This window comes from Phaethon lepturus, unplaced genomic scaffold (assembly GCF_000687285.1).
Source record: "Phaethon lepturus isolate BGI_N335 unplaced genomic scaffold, ASM68728v1 scaffold2352, whole genome shotgun sequence".
NCBI lineage: Eukaryota > Metazoa > Chordata > Aves > Phaethontiformes > Phaethontidae > Phaethon > Phaethon lepturus.
In genome coordinates, this window is record NW_010522419.1 from 1,727 (window position 1) to 21,968 (window position 20,242).

At 39.0% G+C, this 20,242-nt stretch overlaps 1 protein-coding gene across 1 annotated transcript; it reads left to right on the plus strand.

The window, feature by feature from the left end:
• Window positions 1-1,284: 1,284 nt before the first annotated feature.
• Window positions 1,285-19,752, plus strand: IMPACT (impact RWD domain protein; the record flags this gene model as incomplete). The annotated part of the gene is made up of 7 exons (XM_010281791.1): window positions 1,285-1,370; window positions 2,931-3,059; window positions 3,388-3,482; window positions 9,845-9,918; window positions 11,488-11,578; window positions 17,509-17,643; window positions 19,548-19,752. Coding segments are annotated over 7 exons (682 nt in total), but the record flags the coding sequence as incomplete, so codon positions are not given.
• Between the last annotated feature and the right edge of the window lie 490 nt (window positions 19,753-20,242).

A 20,242-nucleotide genomic window follows, 5' to 3' on the forward strand; every position in this document is an offset into this window, starting at 1 on the left:
ACTTGTGCACAACAGAGAAATCTTATTCAGTGTTTAACTGCTCTCATTCCATCGTTAAAACAAATACTGTTCTTCATGTATTAAAGTAGTGTTTCTGTATGATAAGAAGCAGCATGAAATGAGGGCATTGAATTGTTCTGATGTCTGTCCAGATTTTGAAGACAGAGCTACAAGGTTATAAATTCCTTATTTTTGCTTGAATATTTTTCTTAAAATATGTGTATTTGTTTGAATTTCTGATTGCATTCAGGAATAATGCCCTATACATTAAGCAAAGTAAGAGTTTAAAAATGTAATTTCGTCACTGATATGTACTTATGTGGTACCCCAGATGGTGGCGATAAGAATAAAATTAAGCCATGAGTTACCTCCAGCTCTAGATTTTTAGGGTGTTTTTTGACATGAACATGCACAGTTCATAAACATATTAAAATATAATTACAAGGGCAACTTTTCAGGACACCATTTGAAATGTGTTTTGGGTTGTTTGGGTCCTGCTGCACCTTAAGGCGGTGTTTCTTAACTCTGTATATGCACATAAAAATGTGTTCATCCCATCCTCCCCCAGTACCTTAATACACACCTGTGCCCCCTAAGGACTTCTAGATCTAAATCCGTACATCCCTGTCCTATAGAACTGCTTGTTACCAAAACACTAGCATATCAGTCCAATGCTTCACTGTGTCTACTGCCACTGACCTGCTATCGCAGGTCCACCAAGATCAACCTCTGCTGTGTGTGCATTGACTGCTTGAGGGGGAGGAGAAGTGATGCTGCTCCAAGGAAGAGCCTGACCTCCCAAACACGAAGGGAAAGAGTCCCCTACAGCCGCAGAGCAGCTGAAGGAACTCACCACAGGCAGTACAGTACTTTTTGTGGAGAAAACTGATCCAGAGTAAGTTCTAAGACTAGACATCCTGGCTTAGTATTCCTTTGAAAATACCGAGGATTGTCCAGTTTACTCTTCTCACAGTTGCTTTCCCTTTCTTTAGTGGCCAGAAAGTTTCTGTCAGTTGCCTGTTTTCCCCCAGTGCTGGTGCTTTTAATGTTAAAAAAAACCACCAAAAACCGTAGAGTGTATAATGATACAGATATCATGTGTTTCACCCAGTGAACTACTGAGACAGAACTTTCCACAAGCCTGTCTAAGTTCTTTATCTCCCTAGATTGTAATATTCTATTTCTGTATGTCTGAAATCTCTAAAATCTGTATGTTATTTGGTGTAGTTTCCAAGTGAAATCCGCAAAAATGATTTTTTATTCACTGTGAGTTTTCACTTCCAGACAGAACCTTGGTGAAAGTATACTTTATTTATGGGTGGAGAAGATACGAGAAGTTCTGATAGAAAAGGCACAGTCATCAGATCCAGGTACTTCAGAAAATACACGGGTTTTTCAGTTTACTTCTTGTTCAACTGCAAAATAAGATTGCAGTACAAGTTAAAGCTTTATGCCCAGTTTTTTATTGGATCTAAGTAACAGAAAACAACAGTCTTCAGTGTCATGGCTTATTGTTTTACAGTGATAGCTTCCCTTTTTAAAAAGCAGTAGGGGAAAAAAGGAAGGGGGTGGCCTCAGTGAACTAGAACAAGGTCCTCAGTTCTCTCAGCAATTAAATTGCTTGCATGAAAACAGAGTGCTTCACACAAGTACATTATGGATTGTCCCGTGTTCTGCAAAGGAAACATTTATATCAGTAATTAATTCTGGTGTTGAGTGCACTCTTGGAGGATTGGGATTAGCCTCAAGAGAAGATAAACTTCAGTGGAATACACAGACAAATGACCAAGTATTCCATCTTACTTGCATTTTACTATATTGTGATGATAAGTACATCATCACTAGAGTTGTAGTGATTCTTCTGCTGTTACTCTTACAGTGATAGAGTTTGTGTAAATCCATAGTTGTTCTTTCAAAAAGTAGTGGGTTTTTTGTGCTAAACTGCTATGAAATGTATGAGTGACATGCATGCATGCACTTGTGGCAAAAGGAAACAGAGGTATTTTTCTATGTCATGGATGGTAGCTTAGTCCTGTGAGGAATAAAAGTCCAAAGAGGAAAAAAAAAGTACATTTTCAGTGCTTCTTCATGATAAGATCTAGTTTTAGTGTGTCAATAAACTGTGCATTTTGTTACTGCATCATAGAAATTTTAAGAGTAATTTTTCATTGATGTGACTACAGGAGTGGATACTTAGAAGTGAAAGATTTACAGCCAACATGGAAGTTTGTTGGATATTTTGACAGCAACCTTGTGGCTTCTATTGCATATACCTAATGATTTTTCTAGGCCTTTTGAACATGCTGTATCATCCCTGTGCTTTTTTATTGAAAATACCTGTGTTACAAAAACTGCATCATCACCACATCATAGGCCCTCTAAATAGGAAATTGGATTGTGATATATTAACTTGTCTGTATGGTTGATTCCCTCTAAATCCAGTTGACAGAGCACTATGTGTGATATTTACTCTTTTGCTGTTGAATATTATTTTTCATATGTCCTGTGCATGAAGGAAAATAGGAGTTTGGGAATCCCGGAGAGCTTGAAACATGTGCAGAGAGATGTTCCAACATAGTGATTCTATAACATCATTAAGTAGTATTGAACAACAGCTCTACATTTTTCCCCAAAAGACCAGTAAATGACTGGAGTTCTTGTGAAACATCAGATTATTTTAGTCTCTTTAGTCTCTAAATTCGGATTAGATTAATGGTAGCATTGTAAATGCTTAATGGAAGTGGTAAACATTCTTCTTTTCTTTTCTGGGTTTTGTTGTGATTCACGTTACTATTCTGCATTTCATAATTCTTAATAACAAACTGATTTGAACTGAAAAGCCAGAGTTTTTGAGAAGAAGAATTTGAAATTTCATCTTACTTGTCTCACAAAAAAAAGTGTAATAAATTCTACTACTTGTATCTTAATAGAACCAGATATTAAGAAAACCAGTGAAGAAGTTGATGAAGATGATGGAGATGATTTTTTCCTAGAATATCAGCCTGATCATGAAGATCCAATTAAAATGTTAAATTACATTACATCTGCAAGTCAAGAAGGTAAGAAATATGCCCTTATTAATTCTGATTAAGTAATTTAGAAGAGAGAGGCCTTAAGATTCTGGTTTTCTGCTGGAATTTTGAGTAAAATTAGTAACATTAAAATTATAATAAAGATAATAACAGTTGTAAAAAAAACAAAAACAAAACAAAAAAAACCCAACAACAAACCAACCCAACAATATATTTTTGGTGGTTCTGTATGTCATCTTGTGTACTTAACTTTAACATATCCTTTTTTTAAAGTCAAGACATTCTTTATGTAGCCATATACATTGTTTCAGCACACTTAAAAGAAAACAAACACTTCCTTGTTTGTGATCAGTAGATGAAGAACTGCCATCCATACATCATGGAAATCCAATCACAGATCGAAGAAGTACTTTCCAGGCACATCTGTCTCCTGTGGTGACACCCAGACAAGTTAGTAGAGATCAATTCTACTCTTTTTGTCTGTATCTTGAGCTTCACAAAATACTGCTGAAATACTTGGGATTGGCTGAATATGTCTGTCTGTCTTTGCATCTGTGTGTGCTAATATTGTCTGACTAGTCATCAGTTTCTCGCTTTTACTGTCAGCTAAATAGCTGTAAATATCAGCTCTGCAATGCTTCCTGGTAGTTTTCTAGTTTTATTGTTGAAGCTGGTAGATATTGCTATTCTTTACCATTAAGTGCATTAGATGTGAGACAGAGAATAAGAACGTCGAAATTTGACTTTTGGGCATTGGCAAGTTTATCATAAGATATTTGGAAGCTACTGAGTCTACCATATGTAGATGAAAATGAAATTAAAATGAATTAAATGAGTTTATATATGTTCCCCCCCCCTCCCTTCAGAAAGGCATTCCATTGAAAAATACACTTGGATAATGCATAAGTAAATCTTTATCGAGACCTAAGTGAGAGGGGTAAGCATGATTCTAGAGTTGCTTTTGCCTACAACTAGAAAAAATGTCTGCGTTAGTTTTTGTCTCTTATTGGAATCATTGGTGAATGTAGACCTAGACAGAGTGCTAGAAAAGAGCAGCTACATTTTGTTTCCCGTCATGCTTCCCCTCTTTCAGCAGTTTAACACAAAGTAAAGAAAGTATTCTTGTGTTTAATATTACTGTTTTTTTTTTTATCCTTTGTGGAATTTGTCCCATTGTTTCATGCACGAGAATTAACTTTCAAAATCCACAGCATTGTATGAAAATATGCCTTCCTGTGTTTGCTGTGAATCTGTCACTCATAACTTTGTTGCACCTCTCCAATTTCTCTGTGCAGTTGGATTTTATAGACATCTGTCATATTTTATACACCTTAGTTTTCTGTTTTCTGGGCTGATGACCGTCGGTTTATTTCGGTACGTGTAATATATGCTGTAACCTTCTTGAGATGCAGACTAGAACTATACGCAACACTGAAGATGCGATCACTCCAAGGATTTATAGAGTGATGCGAAGAGTTTTTCTGTTTTCCATATTCTTTTCCTAGTAATACCTTTCAGTTTACTTTTTTGACCTCTATTGAGCACTGAGCTGGTGTTTTCATAGAAATGTCTGTTATAAACCCAAGATCTCTTTTTGCAAATGCTAATAACTAGTTTGGAGTCACTTTGTACGTCACTTTGCATCTGCTAACATCAGTCGTCTTTGATGCTCCCTGTTCAATGGGGAAGCTATCGATATAGTCACCTTTTCTTGTCATTAACTGAGAGTTAAACCTTGAAAAGATTTTCCTCTTTTCTTTCATTCAATTCTAGCTTTTATTTTTTTGGTAAGGGATCTTGTCAGATGCTTTTTGAAATTCTAGGTGAGCTAGATCTACTACATGCTCAGTGCCCCTGAAAGAATGTTGGCAGATTGACAGAGTTTTGAGGCATATTTCCCTATACAAAAGCTGTAACATTTTAAGCTGTCTGTAGTTTTTTGTGTTTTGCTTCCCCCTCATTAGCTTGCCGAGTATGGACATAAGACTTGTTGGTCTTTAGTTTCCTGCATCCATCCTGGAGCACTTTTGAGATACTGGTATTGCATCAGTCACTGCTGCAGAAACAGTTTTAACTGAACTGATGCACAGTTCTGCTGCAGAAAGAGTTTTAACTGGTATGTTAGATACTTTAGCTATAGTTCAACAGCTTCATACTCCAGTTCCCATTAAACTTTTACATAAATATCACCTCGTTTTGCTGATTTGTTTCTATTCATGTTATCAGCTTGTTCAACCTTATTCTGTGGTAAGGCTCCACTATATCATCCTTTCTGACCTTTTAAGTTCATATACACTGTACATTCATTTAGGTTTTTGTGCTACAGCTGTATCTTCTTTAAGTGATTCTTTTGTATGTATTAGATTTATCTGCTGGCAGTACAGATCTCTGGTAAGCTTCAGCTTCTTGTATGTTTGAGGGGGAAAAATCATTATTTATTTTGTTTTTACACCTTCAAAAATGTGCTGTGCTTTTCACATCTATCTTGTCATCTATCTTATTTTTCTCTATCTCGATACAACTTGAGCTTTTTTGAACACACTTTCAGCTTTTTTGAGCTGTTCTTTTGCTGCTGGCAAAGTAAAAGTAATTTTGTTCATTAGGTTTGTGTGGAATAACTTGATGTTTTATGATACTCAGTACATTACCATTTTCATTACAGTAGCACTGCACTTTAGGGGCTTTCTTAGCTGTGCTCAGTCCCTATGAACTGTAAGTCCCTATGAACTGTGTTACTTTAGAAAAGGAAGAAATAGGAATCATTGGCTTAATGTCCTTTTATCATTTTACAAAACTCTTGCTCTTTGATTGTGATTTATGAGTAAGAGTGTTCCTACTTAGGAGGAAATCTGTACCCACAGACATGGGTTTCCAAAAGGGAAGGTCTGTATGAAGAAATAGTACTCACTTAAAGCAGGTTATTCATTTCCCTTTTGTATGAAAAGACATTCTTAATTTCTTCTTTTATGATTTTTTTTTTTTAAAAGACAACATATACTCAATAAACCTAGGATTTTCCAGTCAAGACTTCTTGGAATGTGGTTAGTATAAAAGTAGAGAAATTTGCCAAGTATCAAATCCATCTTGTTTCACAGAGTCTTGCTGTACAGTGTGAGGTGATTGGTCTTCGGATGGCAGGGAAGCTTTACCGTGGTAGGGACTAATTTTTTCTGAAAGCAAGTGAAAAGAGGTGAGAAATGGGGTAAACACTGCACCTGTAGTGAAAGCTAGCTTCTTTATCAGCTGAAGAGGTTACTGTGTGCCCATAATGGTCTATCTGCGTAATCTGTATGATACAGAATGATACTCATTGATATTTTAAGACAGTATGCAGATTGCTGTGTAAATTCCTTTATTGAGTATTTTCAATAGTGGGACTTTACTTCTAAAGTAGTTTTCAATAATGATAGCCAGAGTAATACTGTAGTTATTTACATAACAGAATATGTTACCATAAACCTTATGGGGCAAAGAAAGTGATAGGCATGTTTCATGTAGCAGGCTGTATTTGGTACCATTGCTTTTCCTTGTCTCAGTTTGGCTTATTCTGACATTTAAAATATATGTGGCTTTTGCACTTGACATTGATGTAGTAAGGTGAGACTAAGAACTGATCTGTTTTTTAAGCATCTTGCGTCTCTTATGAGCAGGTGCCTCATTGACATGTAGAGAATTACATCCCTTAATTCCCTAAAGCAGGAATAATAGAGAGGGAAACAGGAGGAAAAAAGGCTCAGGAGCTACAACAGGAACAAGGATGAACTGCTTAGCTGCAAGTTGTCTGTCTTGGAGGTTCATTGTTAATACAGACACATAATGAATCTTTAAGGTATGTTTTTAGGATCCTGGTAGCTGACAAATAAGTAATGCCAAAGGTGATGATCATTTCATATGCTTTGTACCCTAAATCCATGTATTGAAATGCATTTATGGAAGTGATTAAGTAATGTAAGTTGTCTTTCTTCAATATTCCCCTTTAGGGGAAACAAAAGGAGAAAACAGGTGTCTGAAGCAATGTTTTCCCTTAATAATAGGATTTTTTTCGTTGAGGTATCTTATATTTGAGGTGATTTTTGTATTTCTTCCAGAGAAAGTTGACTTCCTTGCAGAGAATTGGAAATAGCATGGTATAACTAAGACAGATATTAAATATGTATATTGATTAATCCTCAGAGACATTTTTCTTTGGAGTGGAAGGCAAGCATGTTTTCCCAAGCTTTCTCAACTTCAGTAAAGTTTTGCTTAAAGTAATACTAATTTTGCGTTATGTAAATGTCTAAATTTATAGTAAAGGAAGACTAGGGAAAATGTGGGACCTTCAGTGAATGAAGTGGGAGCCCTGGTGACAGGGGAGGCAGAGAAGGCAGAGTTACTGAATGCCTTTTTCACTTCAGTCTTTACGGCTAAGACTGCTCCTCAGGAATCCCAGACTCTGGAGATAAGTGAAAAAGCCTGGACGGAGGAAGACTCTCCACTGGTCGACGAGATTTGGGTTAGAGATCACTTAGCTGAACTGAACACTCACAAATCCGTGGGCCCTGATGGGATGCACCCATGAGCGCTGAGGGAGCTGGCTGATTTTGTTGCAACACCTCTCTCCATCGTTTTTGAAAAATCCTGGAGAATGGGAGAGGTGCTTGAGGACTGGAGGAAAGCCAATGTCACCCCAGTCTTCAAAAAGGTCAAGAAGGAAGACCTGGGGAATTATAGACCGGTCAGCCTCACCTCCATTCCTGGGAAGGTGATGGAACAGCTTCTTCTGGAGGCCATCTCTAGGCACATAGATGAAAAGAAAGTTATCAGGAGTAGTCAGCATGGATTCACCAAGGGAAGATTGTGCTTGACCAATCTCCTAGCATTCTATGATGGAGTGACTAGCTGGGTAGATGAAGAGAGAGCAGTGAATGTAGCTTACCTTGACTCCAGTAAGGCTTTTGACACTGTCTCCCATAACATCCTCATAGTGAAGCTCAGAAAGTATGGGCTGGATAAGTGGACTGTGAGATGGATCGAGAACTGGCTAAGCAATAGAGCTCAAAGGTTGTGGTCAGTGGCAGAGAGTCCAGTTGGAGGCCTGTAGCTAGTGGTGTTCACCAGGGATCAGTACTGGGTCCGGTTTGTTCAACATCTTCATCAACGACCTAGATGAAGGTTGGAATGTACCCTCAGCAAGTTTGCTGATGATACAAAACTGGGAGGAGTGGCTGATGGCACCAGAAGGCTGTGCTGCCATTCAACGGGATCTGGACAGACTGGAGAGTTGGGTGGAGGGAACCTCATGAAATTTAACGAGGACAAGTGTGGAGTTCTGCACCTGTGGAGGAACAACCCCATGCACCAGTACAGGTTAGGGGTTTACCTGCTGGAAAGCAGCTCCATGGAGAAGGACCGTGGAGTCCTGGTAGACAATGTTATCCATGGGACAGCAATGTGCCCTGGTGGCCAAGAGGGCCAATGGTATCCTGGGGTGCATTAAGAAGAGTGTGACCAGCACAATCCTCCCCCTCTACTCTGTGCTGGTGAGGCCTCATCTGGAGTATTGTGTACAGTTCTGGGCTCCCCAGTTCAAGAGAGACAGGGAACTTTTGGAAAGAGTCCAACAGAGGACTACGAGGATGATTAAGGGACTGGAACATCTCTCGTATGAGGAAAGGCTGAGAGACCTGGGGCTGTTTAGTCTGGAGAAGAGAAGGCTGAGAGGGGACCTTATAACTGTCTATAAATGTCTGAAGGGTGGCTGTCAGGAGGATGAAGCCAGTCTCTTTTCGGTAGTGCCCAGTGATAGAATGAGGGGCAATGGGCATAAACTGCAGCACAGGATGTTCCACCTCAACATGAGATAAAACTTCTTTACTGTGAGGGTGATGGAGCACTGGAACAGGCTGCCCAGAGAGCTTGTGGAGTGTCCTTCTCTGGAGACCTTCAAAACCTGACTGGATGCGTTCCTGTGCAACCTGCCCTAGGTGATCCTGCCTTGGCAGGGGGTTGACCAGATGATCTTCAGAGGTCTCTTCCAACCCCTACCATTCTGTGATTCTGTTATTTATATAAATGTCTAAAACAATGTCTTGATCAAGGCTCTCCTTATCCTAGAAAAATTGGAAAGGGTTGAACAATTGCTAACTTCTTTAATTTGTAAGACAAGATGAACTGGTATTGATAAATGTTTTGAATTTGGTACTTACTAAGAGCAGAGAGATGGACATGGTGGGAATATCTGTTTTCTGGGAAATACTGACACTTTCAGACCCATAATAGAACATTATTTTTTTTATTCTTTCTGTGAAATGGAAATTCTGGGAAAAAAGTATGTTTGAGGAAAAAGCAAAAACTCAAAATGAAATGTAGTGGAGCTTTCTAAACATTACATGTTTTTGTGAAATAGGTAAAAGCAGTGTGTAATGGGAAAATGTATGTCAAGTTGTGTTATATTCCAGCTTAAACTTATAGTTAAAAAAAGTAAGCTGGTGTAATAGATACTTAACACTGATGAAAAATGTTTTCTAGATCTTACTGTCTCTCTTGTTTAGTAAACTGATTTGACAATTCTACATCTTCAGCAATAACATGAATGTACACAGTGTACAAATTCAAGGAGCAGCTGTTTTCAGTATCCCAGAAAAATTATTTGAAACTAACATGATGGTACTGAGAAGCTGCTTATTGAGTTATCACACTGACTATTTAATTAATCTTATGTCAAAGTGCAAAACTGTTCCACTATAGTATTAAAGAAATGTTTGTTTAGCTGTGATTCTGAGATGGTGTTTATGAAATGCCCATTATAAAAGGAAGCTTTTTTTTTTTTAAAGGTAAGGAGAGTTCTTGAAAAATTACATGAGAATAAGAAAATTGCAAGTGCTACACACAACATATATGCATACAGGTGAGAGATGAATAGTATTTTTTTGTTCCTCCCTCCCCCCCAGCCCCGTGTTCTTTGACAAAATGAGTGCAGGACATGAGAAAATCATGAAATTTTTCATCAAAAACATCAGAGAAATTCCTTGCTATTAAATGTTTATGGAAATAGGTTTCATATTTGTATGGTAAAGGTTTTAGGCTTTATTTTGAATTTGAGGTCAAGAAAGTTGAACGCATAGTAGGAAGTATGTTAAGATAGTAAGCCAGCATTAGGAATAGAAAAAGACTAAATGTGGATTTGAACATGTGTTGTTATACTTTGTATAGTATGTGTGAGCACGGAAATGCTGCATCATCCTGAACTAAATGTGTTTTTACCTGGGTAAAGTAACTTCTTTTTTCTACCCAGACTTATATTTAGAAACAGCTGAAAATATTTAGTTGAAATAAGAGTTGAAACAGAAAGCCTGATTGCAGATATCTGGCATATGAAGTTTCACCTGAAATACAAGAAACTTCAGGGAAAACGAGGAACAGGTAAAAATTAGTTTGGCAATGGTCTGTCTCTGGCAATTTTTGTGAACATAGCTTGTATAAAATGAATTGGTCACAGTCCAGATAGTAATGTAGGTTTTTTGAGGAATGTAAGTGACCGTAAAAGGAGCCCCTTTCATTACTGGAGGAACCAGTCATCTGAAAAAGACTGTATAGACACTGATCCATTTGTGCACATCCTGGCGTGATCCTAATGAAACATGAAATGCGAGCAAGTGAAAGCTTACTTTACTAAAAAGTCTACCTAAGTAAAAGGTTTCTGTAAAGAGATTTCTGTTGTTGCTGATGATGGTCTGGCTTCTTTCACTCATACTGTCTAAATACACTTCAAAAAAGCAACAGAAACGTACTTTCTGCTTCATATATGTCATCTAGTACCAGAAGCCTCTTTGTCATTGTGTCACATGTGTATTAACTAAGTTCAGAAGTTATGAAATCAGTTGGTAACAAACAGTAGACCTCTGAGCATTACTTCTGGAAAATTAGGCCTGGACAGCTGTGCCTTATATGAAACAACACATCCTAAAGTTTCCTGGAGTGCTCCCTGAGGAAGGAGATGACATAGAGAACCTGAAAGTAAATTTCAGTAATAGTTTCACGCTGCTGCTTAAATATAGACCTAAGTAATTATTTATAATATTTTTGTCCCAGTTCTTCCAACTTGTGAGTGTGTACCATAATTTGTATCTGATAGAATTGGTTTCAGCTAGGTGTAATTATTAGGCTAAAAACCCAAGGATTTTTCTTATTAGGGACTTTACACTGGTAATGAGTCTGGAGTTAACCTGGAATAGCTGAAGTCTATGTAAAAGCTTCTCAAAACTTGTTCTACTGTACAGATAAGTATTTGTGGTTTACCCTAAGCCTCATCCTGTTTTCATGTAAATGTCCTTCAAGGAGAAGTAGAATTGATACACATGCGTATGAAAGATCTTTGAGACTTCATTAATCACGTCGAAATATTAGTTGATTGACATTTTTTTGAATCTATTTTATGGTTTGGGTTTTTTTTTTCTTCTTTTTTTATCTTTTAAAGAATATACTGTGAAGATAAGCAGACATTCTTACAGGATTGTGAAGATGATGGGGAGACAGCAGCTGGTGGACGTCTTCTTCATCTTATGCAGGTTATAGAAATTAATCTTTGATTTCTGGAAGTCTTGAACAGATTTGAGATATTACTAAAATGTAAATAAACTTGTAGAAGATTATTTTAATTCTTACTCTGCTTTTAGCCAAATAAATGATTGCTTTCTCAAAGGTGAAAGCAAAAACAGAGACTGTTGCAGAGACTGTAGTAAATTGAGATTTCCAAGCTTTTGATCACAGAAACAAGTAGTGTTTCCTGGGTGGTAGTAATAGTTTGAACAGCTTAAAAGATAAATAAGTTTTGATTCCTATGCTTACTATGTGGTGTATGGTATATAGAAAATGAAGACTGGAAGAAGCTCATTGAAAGAATGTAACATCTGATCCGTGCATAGCCTTTCATTTGGTTTCCTTAGATACTTGTAATAAAAAGACACTTACATTTGAATTTGCAGTAGAGCTTCAAATGCAAAAAGCAGTGGGAGTGAAGGAGTTAAGTTGTTTTGATAATTTAATCTGTTTCTTTTTGCTATGTCTAGACACCTAACCTTCCATAAAAATCCAGTTTAGACGTAAAGTCTCCCCTTTCAAACATGAATGTGTCTAAATCATACAACTGATGATCAAAAATGGTCAGAGTGCTGGAACACCTCTCCTATGAGGACAGGCTGAGACAGTTGGGGTTGTTCAGCCTGGAGAAGAGAAGGCTCCAGGGACACCTTATTGCAGCCTTTCAGTATTTAAAGGGGGCTTATAAGAAAGATGGGGACAGACTTTCAGAAGGGGCCTTCTGTGATAGGACAAGGGGTAATGGTTTTAAAATAAAAGAGGGCAGATTTAGACTAGATAGAAGGAAGAAATTTTTCACAATGAGGGTGGTGAGGCATTGTCACGGGTTGCCCAGAGAGGTGGTAGATGCCCCATCCCTGGAAACACTCAAGGTCAGGTCAGACGGGGCTCTGAGCAACCTGATGTAGTTGAAGATGTCCCTGCTTCTTGCAAGGGGGTTGGACTAGATGACCTTAAAAGGTCCCTTCCAGCCCAAACCACTCTGTGATTCTACGATATGGATCATCTCCATCTGTAGTTCTAGTTACTGGGAATATTTTTGTTTTGGAAGACTACCGCTGTAGAGATCAGAAATGTGCGATTTTCACCCATAGGCAAAGGTTAAAATAGTTTATGGGCTGATTTCTAGACGTTCATAGGTCTTGTAGTTTTTTCTGTTATAAGCATTTATAACATATGATACATGCAGCATGGACAACAAACAGGAGGAGCCGGAAGCTGTTGTGCAGCAGGAAAACTATCATGTAGTTGCTGTCACGGAAACATGGTGGGATGACTCGCACAACTGGAGTGCTGCAATAGATGGCTATAAACTCTTCAGAAGGGATAGGGAAGGAAGGACAGGCGGTGGGGTAGCCCTGTATCATAGGGAGTGTTTGATTGTTTAGAGCTTAATGATGGTGATGACAGGGTTGAGTGTTTATGGGTAAGAATCAAGAGGAAGGCCAACAAGGCAGGTATCATGGTGGGATTCTGTTGTAGACCACCCAACCAGGTTGAAGAGGCAGATGAAATATTCTATAAGCAGCCTCACAATTGCTAGCCGTTGTTCTTATGGGGGACTTCAACTTACTGGACATCTGCTGGAAGTATAACACAGCAGAGAGGAAACAGTCTAGGAGGTTCCTGGAATGTGTGGAAGATCACTTCTTGACACAGCTGGTGAGGGAGCCAACTAGGGAAGGTGCTCTGCTGGACCTGTTGTTCGTGAACAGAGAAGGACTTGGGAGTGATGTGATGGTTAGAGGCTGTCTTGGGCATAGAAATCACAAAATGATAGAGTTTTTGATTCTTGGAGAAGGAAGGAGGGGGGTCAGCAGAGCTGCTACCTTGGACTTCTGGAAGGCAGACTTTGGCCTGTTTAGGAGTTTGGTTGAGAGAGTCCCTTGGGCAGCTGTCCTGAAGGAGTCCAGGAAGGCTGGATGTTCTTCAAGAAGGAAATCTTAAAGGCACAGGTGCAGGCCACCCCCATGTGCTTAAAGACAAGCTGACAGGGAAGAAGACCAGCTTGGCTGAACAGAGAGCTTTGGCTGGAACTCAGGAAAAAAAGGAGGGTTTATGACCTGTGGAAGAAGGGGTGGGCAACTCAGTAGGACTACAAGGATGTCATGAGATTATGCAGGGAGAAAATTAGAAGGACCAAAGCCCAACTAGAACTTAATCTAGCTACTGCCATAAAAGACAATGAAAAAATGTTTCTAGAAATACAGTAGCAGTGAAAGGAGGGCTAAGGAGAATCTCCGTCCTTTATTGGATGCGGGGGGGAACATAGTGACGAAGGATGAGGAAAAGGATGAGGCAATTAATGCCTTCTTTGCCTCAGTCTTTAATAGTAAGACCAGTTGTTCTCTGGGTACCCAGCCCCCTGAGCTGGAAGACAGGGACAGGAAGCAGAATGAAGACCCCATAGTCCAAGGTGAAATGATTAGCAACCTGCTGCAGCACGTAGACACACACAAGTCTATGGGGCCAGATGGGATCCAGCCAAGGGTACTGAGGGAACTGGTGAAAGTGCTCATCAAGCCACCTACATTTATCAGCAGTCTTAGCAAACCAGCGAGGTCCCAGTTGACTGGAAGTTAGCAAATGTGACACCCATCTACATGAAGGGCTGGAAAGAGTATCTGGAGAACTAAAGGCCTGTCAATCTGAACTCTGTGCTGGGGAAGGTTATGGAGCAGGTTATCTTAAGTGCCATCATGTGGCATGTACAGGACAACCAGGTGATCAGGCCCAGGCAGCATGGGTTTATGAAAGGCGGGTGCTGCTCAGTTGACTGGAAGTTAGCAAATGTGACACCCATCTACATGAAGGGCTGGAAAGAGTATCTGGAGAACTAAAGGCCTGTCAATCTGAACTCTGTGCTGGGGAAGGTTATGGAGCAGGTTATCTTAAGTGCCATCATGTGGCATGTACAGGACAACCAGGTGATCAGGCCCAGGCAGCATGGGTTTATGAAAGGCGAGTGCTGCTTGACTAACCTGATGTCCTTCTATGACAAGGTAACCTGCTTAGTGGATGAGCAAAAGGCTGTGGATGTTGTCTACCTAGACTTTAGTAAAGCCTTTGACACCATTTCCCACAGCATTCACCTGGAGAAACTGTCTGTTCAAGGCTTGGACAGATGTACTTTTTGCTGGGCAAGAAACTGGATGGATGGACAGGCCCCAAGAGTTGTGGTGACTGGAGTTAAATCAGGTTGGCAGCCGGTCACAAGTGTGACTGTCACACTGTTCACATAGTCACAAGTCACACTGTTCAATCTCTTTATCAGTGATCTGGATGAGAGGATTGAGTGTACTCTCAGTAAGTTTGTAGACAACACCAACTTGGGTGGGAGTGTTGATCTACTTGAGGGCAGGAAGGCTCTGCAGAGGTATCTGGGCAGGCTGGATCGATGGGCTGAGGTCAGTTGTATGAGGTTCAACAAGGCCAAATGCTGGGTCCTGCACTTGAGTCAGAACAACCCCATGCAACGCTACAGGCTCGAGGAGGAGTGACTGGAGAGCTGCCCAGCTGAAAAGGACCTGGGAGTATTTGTTGACAGCTGGCTGAATATGAGCCAGCAGTGTGCCCAGGTGGCCAAGAAGGCCAACAGCATCCTGGCCTATATCAGCAATAGTGTGGCCAGCAGGAGTAGGGGAGTGATTCCCCCCGCCCCGCCCCGTACTTGGCGCTGGTGAGGACGCACCTCAAATCCTGTGTTCAGTTTTGGGCCCCTCACTACACGAAGGACATGCAGCTGCTGGCGCGTGTCCGAAGAAGGGCAATGAAGCTGGTGAGGGGTCTGGAGCACAAGTCTTATGAGGACTGGCTGAGGGAAGTGGGGTTGTTTAGTCTGGAGAAGAGAAGGCTGAGTGGAGACCTTATTGCTCTCTACAACTACCTGAAAGGAGGTTGTGGTGAGGTGGGTGTTGGTCTCTTCTCCCAAGGAACAAGTGATAGAACGAGAGGAAACAGCCTCAAGTTGCACCAGGGGAGGTTTAGATTTGATACTAGGAAAGATTTCTTCGCTGTGAGGGTTGTCAGGCATTGGCACAGGCTGCCCAGGGAAGTCAGGCTGCTGGTGGAGTCACCAGCACTGGAGGTATTTAAAAGACATGTAGGTGCTTAGGGACATGGTTTAGTTATGGAGTTGGCAGTGATAGGTTAATGATTGGACTTGATGATCTTAAAGGTCTTTTCCAACCTAAGTGATTCTGTGATAGGGGCATGAAAATTAGGTGGTTTAATACACTTATTGTTGCTGTACTTACAGTTGTTCTTTTGCAATAAAAATCTTATCTCATCTCAGATAAACCTAGCACTTCAGTCAAGATAGCATTTTCCGGTTACAAGAATCTGTATTTTAGATTAATTCTTTCGAACCTAAAGTTAGAGTTACAAAATTTCCCCACTATGACATCCTGTTTACTGTGAACAGTTGCTATACATAGACTTTATGCCTGCCCTAATCCTTCTTTCTTTTTTTTTTACATTATCCTTTTAATTTTAAAATTCTAAGAATATTTCTGTTTTCACAAACAATGATAGAATCTTCTAATAGTATTGTTCAAATGAGTGAAATATATATATTTTACTCCTTAACGGAGATGACGAATGGTTGTTAGCATGCTTTATTGATAGCTAGCTCTTAAGGGATTTTTCTCACCTCTACCAAACCACCCTGATATCTTGCAGACCACAGTGTTTTCGCTCAGCCTTATGCAAATAAAGCTATGTTTGCTCTGTCTGGCTCCAAGCCATCTGTGTGCATTGTGTAGTACCGTACAGGACTTAAAAGAAAGCTGTTTGTAAGTGAAGACCTTACACAGAGATTTCAGTTGCCTTTGAGGGACAAATTCAGCATCGTGGCCACTAATCATGCAGGACTACTTTGAGCAAAAATGCTAACTGGTAATTGTGACTACATGTTTCCATGCAGTAACATATATCTTATATTTTGACAAGATGTGTGTTTGATACTTAGTCAGTTGACATTCCCTGTGTTACTAGTGTTTGCTGATGATGGGGACATCTTGAGCACAGAATTGCTGTAAGGCGGAATAAATGCTTGTTTTCAAGTCTAGTCAAGTCACATTTAGATTTTGCGAAAAGTAAAGCTGTTGAAGGCCTTCCATGTTTCTTTCCTTTAACTGCAGTTAAAAGAAATCATCACTTCTGTTTAACTCTGTACTTGATTTTGTTACTTACAGTCTTAAAAAGCTGTATAAAGGTTGTTTTGTTCCTTTCAATCCCAATTGCTAATATAGTTATTTCATCTTGTGTGAGCTTTATAAATTCCTTTTTCTCAGAAAGCAACTGCTTGGTTGTAAAGGACTGAGACTCAAACCTCGAAAATACAGAGGTTTTTATGTATTATCCAGGTGCTGCTGTAAAGTCCTGCATGTTGGCAACAGTGCTAGCTTATGGCATTTTAAGTATGTATAATGCCTATCCCCTGGCTGTTATTAGCCTCATCCACCAACACTTCCGAAAATGTGGACAGACAATCTGCTTAGTGACAGAGGTTCTCTGGAAAAAATAATTCATCATATCAAAGAATAATAAATGTAACTCAGTAATTTTCCCTTTAAGTAATGCTTGAAGCCTCTGACACATGAATGAGCAACTGTAGCACACATGAGAAAGCTTTGCACCCTTTCTGAGGGATATATTGACTCGTTTTACTTTGCATTTACCTTTGGGTGGGAGCTTGGAGAAGGAAACTTACCACAACTGCTGGCTTGTCATTATTTGTTACCATCTGATAATACGTGTGACACAGACCTGACTGAAAGTTCTTAAAAATGCAAGATGATAGATTTTTCTCTGTGTTTGAAATAGGTGTCAACAGTAAAAAGTTCAAGTAAAAAATAACAATTTTTTTTTTTTTTTTTTTTTTTTTTTGTTAACCCAGATTTTGAATGTCCACAATGTGTTAGTTGTGGTATCCCGCTGGTATGGAGGTATTCTCTTAGGACCAGATCGTTTTAAACATATAAACAATTGTGCAAGAAATGTACTTGTGGAATACAACTATGTACATTCAGTGGTAAGTTTCTGCCACTTAGAATTAAGGCATTTGTATGTGAACTTGTGTAAATTGTCGCTGTTAAATGAAGCCAGAGGAAAAGTGATACTACCTGTATCATCCTCCGGTTGCTTTGGTGCACTGATAGTATGTGCAGGATCAGTGCAAAGACTCCCAAAGAACTTCCAAAGAAGTTAGTGACCTGCTTTGTAAGTGTGGGGTGTGCAAGGGGAGGGTGGCAGCAGTTGAGGGCATGGGTCCAGAACACAAATTTGAGGGTTGTGGGAGAATGGGAAAGGGAAATGCCTCTTTCTGTGTGTTCAGAAAACTGGAAGCTGCTTCTTCTCATGCAGGTTGTGCCACCAGTTGTAGTGTGTAGGCAGACTGAATGTTGGAATCACTGTAACTAGTAGATATTTTAAAAATTGGAAGCTCTGTTAGGCCCAAAAAAGTTTTCAGAATTATAGATGATAGACACCATTAAAAAAAAAAATAAATCTAGATTCGAAGAATTCAAACAAAGTAACATTAACTGTTACAGAAAAGATTAAGGGAGAATGTTTCAAAGGAGCTTAAATAACTTGGGAGACGAAGTTCCAAATGTCTTTAAATGGCATTTTACTTCTTAAAGAAGTCGAAGTCCCTTACTTCTTAAGGGCCTTAAGTCACTTAACTAATATTCTTGGTTTGCAACATTTCTTTTCTTCATTCTCGGAACAGCATATTGGATGTGTCTATGTACATCATAGCATGTAATTGCTAACAATATAAAGTTTAAGACAGTGGGAAATAATTGCCAGTGGCTACTTGAAAAAGCATGTCAGTTTTCCTTTTTATACGACAGTATCTAAGATTACTGTGGCTGAAAGCTGAGCAGTCTTCCCAATTCCTCCCCCTGCACTTTTCAGTTATTTGCTTTTGCATTTTAGAGGTACTTGTATATACTTACTGATTCACCTTCTTGGCAGTTTATTAATGTTCTCTTATTTGAAAGCATTGCTCATAAAATAAAAGGAAACTAACAAGACTTTTAAACATTGACTCGCAAGAGAAGGTTGAAATGAATTCTTTTTTTTTTCTATTCTTAACAACTTAAATCAGACTGTGTTTCTTTATTGTGTATTAACAAACGTATTTTGTTAACCAGTGTCCATCAGAAAAATAACAGATGGAATTTACAATAATTATTATTCTATTACCATAGATGTGGCTCTTGGAAAAAATATTACTTTAGGTAACTCTTTTCAGAATAGCAGAGTTCAAACATCCTGTTAGGGTCTATTTCCCTCCCATGTGCAGCAGTACAAGGGAGTAGATTAAAATGTCCCAGGTTATGTCAGATGTAGTGGCAGATTCTTTCACCATTTTGGGGAGCGCTTATGATGAAAGCCTACTGAAGAAAAGTCTTGTTTTTCAGAATTGGCTGTCAGAGTAAGCTGTATATTCCGATGTTGATCCAGCAAAACAGGCAAAATTTTGGTTTTCCCAGTGTAGGTTTGTTTCACTTAGGGAATTGGTTTTAATGTACTGGTGTACAATATATCTTTTGATAAGGCCACATCCATACTAGGAGGAGTGTTGCAGTATAGTGTAGAAGTATTCCTATACTGGTAACCTCTTCCTTGAGTGGAAATTACTTCTATTACTTTTACATTGTATGCTTCTGTTGTCATAGCTGTGTCTATAATTTTGTCATAGCTGTGTCTATAATTTTATCATTGCTGAAGGCAGAAGTTTCTAAGTGCAAGATAAGCAGACAAATTAATGAAACTGGATAAATATTATACAATTCAAAAATTTCATAAATCCCAGTGAACTATGAACACTGTTCATGTTAAAAATAATTCTCATGGGTGTCCTTGAGAGAATGCTCAAGGTATATAAGAATGTTGTTTAAATTTTGAAATGTTTGTTTTTCATTTCAGGAAGAATCATCTAAACAAGCAGGAAAGAGCAAAAAGATAAGGAAGGACAACAAGAAGAGAACAGAACACTAATGTTATTTTTAAAAACTATAAAAGATTATTTTGCACATATTTATACAAAGAAACCATGGACATTATTGCCTTATCCAATACAACAGCTATTTTGTATTCAAAAGAGAATTCAGTAAAGCTGTAGATATAATTTCGTCTTGTTCTGTGATTTCTTCTGCTGTTCTAAAGTAGAGCTTAGACAGAAGTTTTCTGTATTCTTATACATTTAACTGCTTGTTATGAGGGCATTGTAACACCTGGAACCATTTCCCCACCCCTTCCACCCCCCTTCAACCATGGCTGACTAATTTAAAATGTGGATTATGTATCTTCTCCATTCAAATGGAGTTCTCCATTCAAACAGGAGTTTGAACTCAAACACCTGTCTTGTATTAGGATTTGAATTCCCTAGTTTGTTGTATTGAGGGTGAGACTGGAGTCATTCATAGACAAGGTCACTTACGAAGCTTTAGATTTTCTGTACCTACAAGGAAAGCACGTGGCCCAGTGCTACATGGCCTTGGAGAGCCTGGTGCTGTCTATGCAGTTCTCAGTCATGCTAGATAGGGCCTGGCTGGTGACATAAGAAAGACTGAATATGGGCAATGCACTGAGAAATGTGAAGAAATTACTTCAAAATTTCT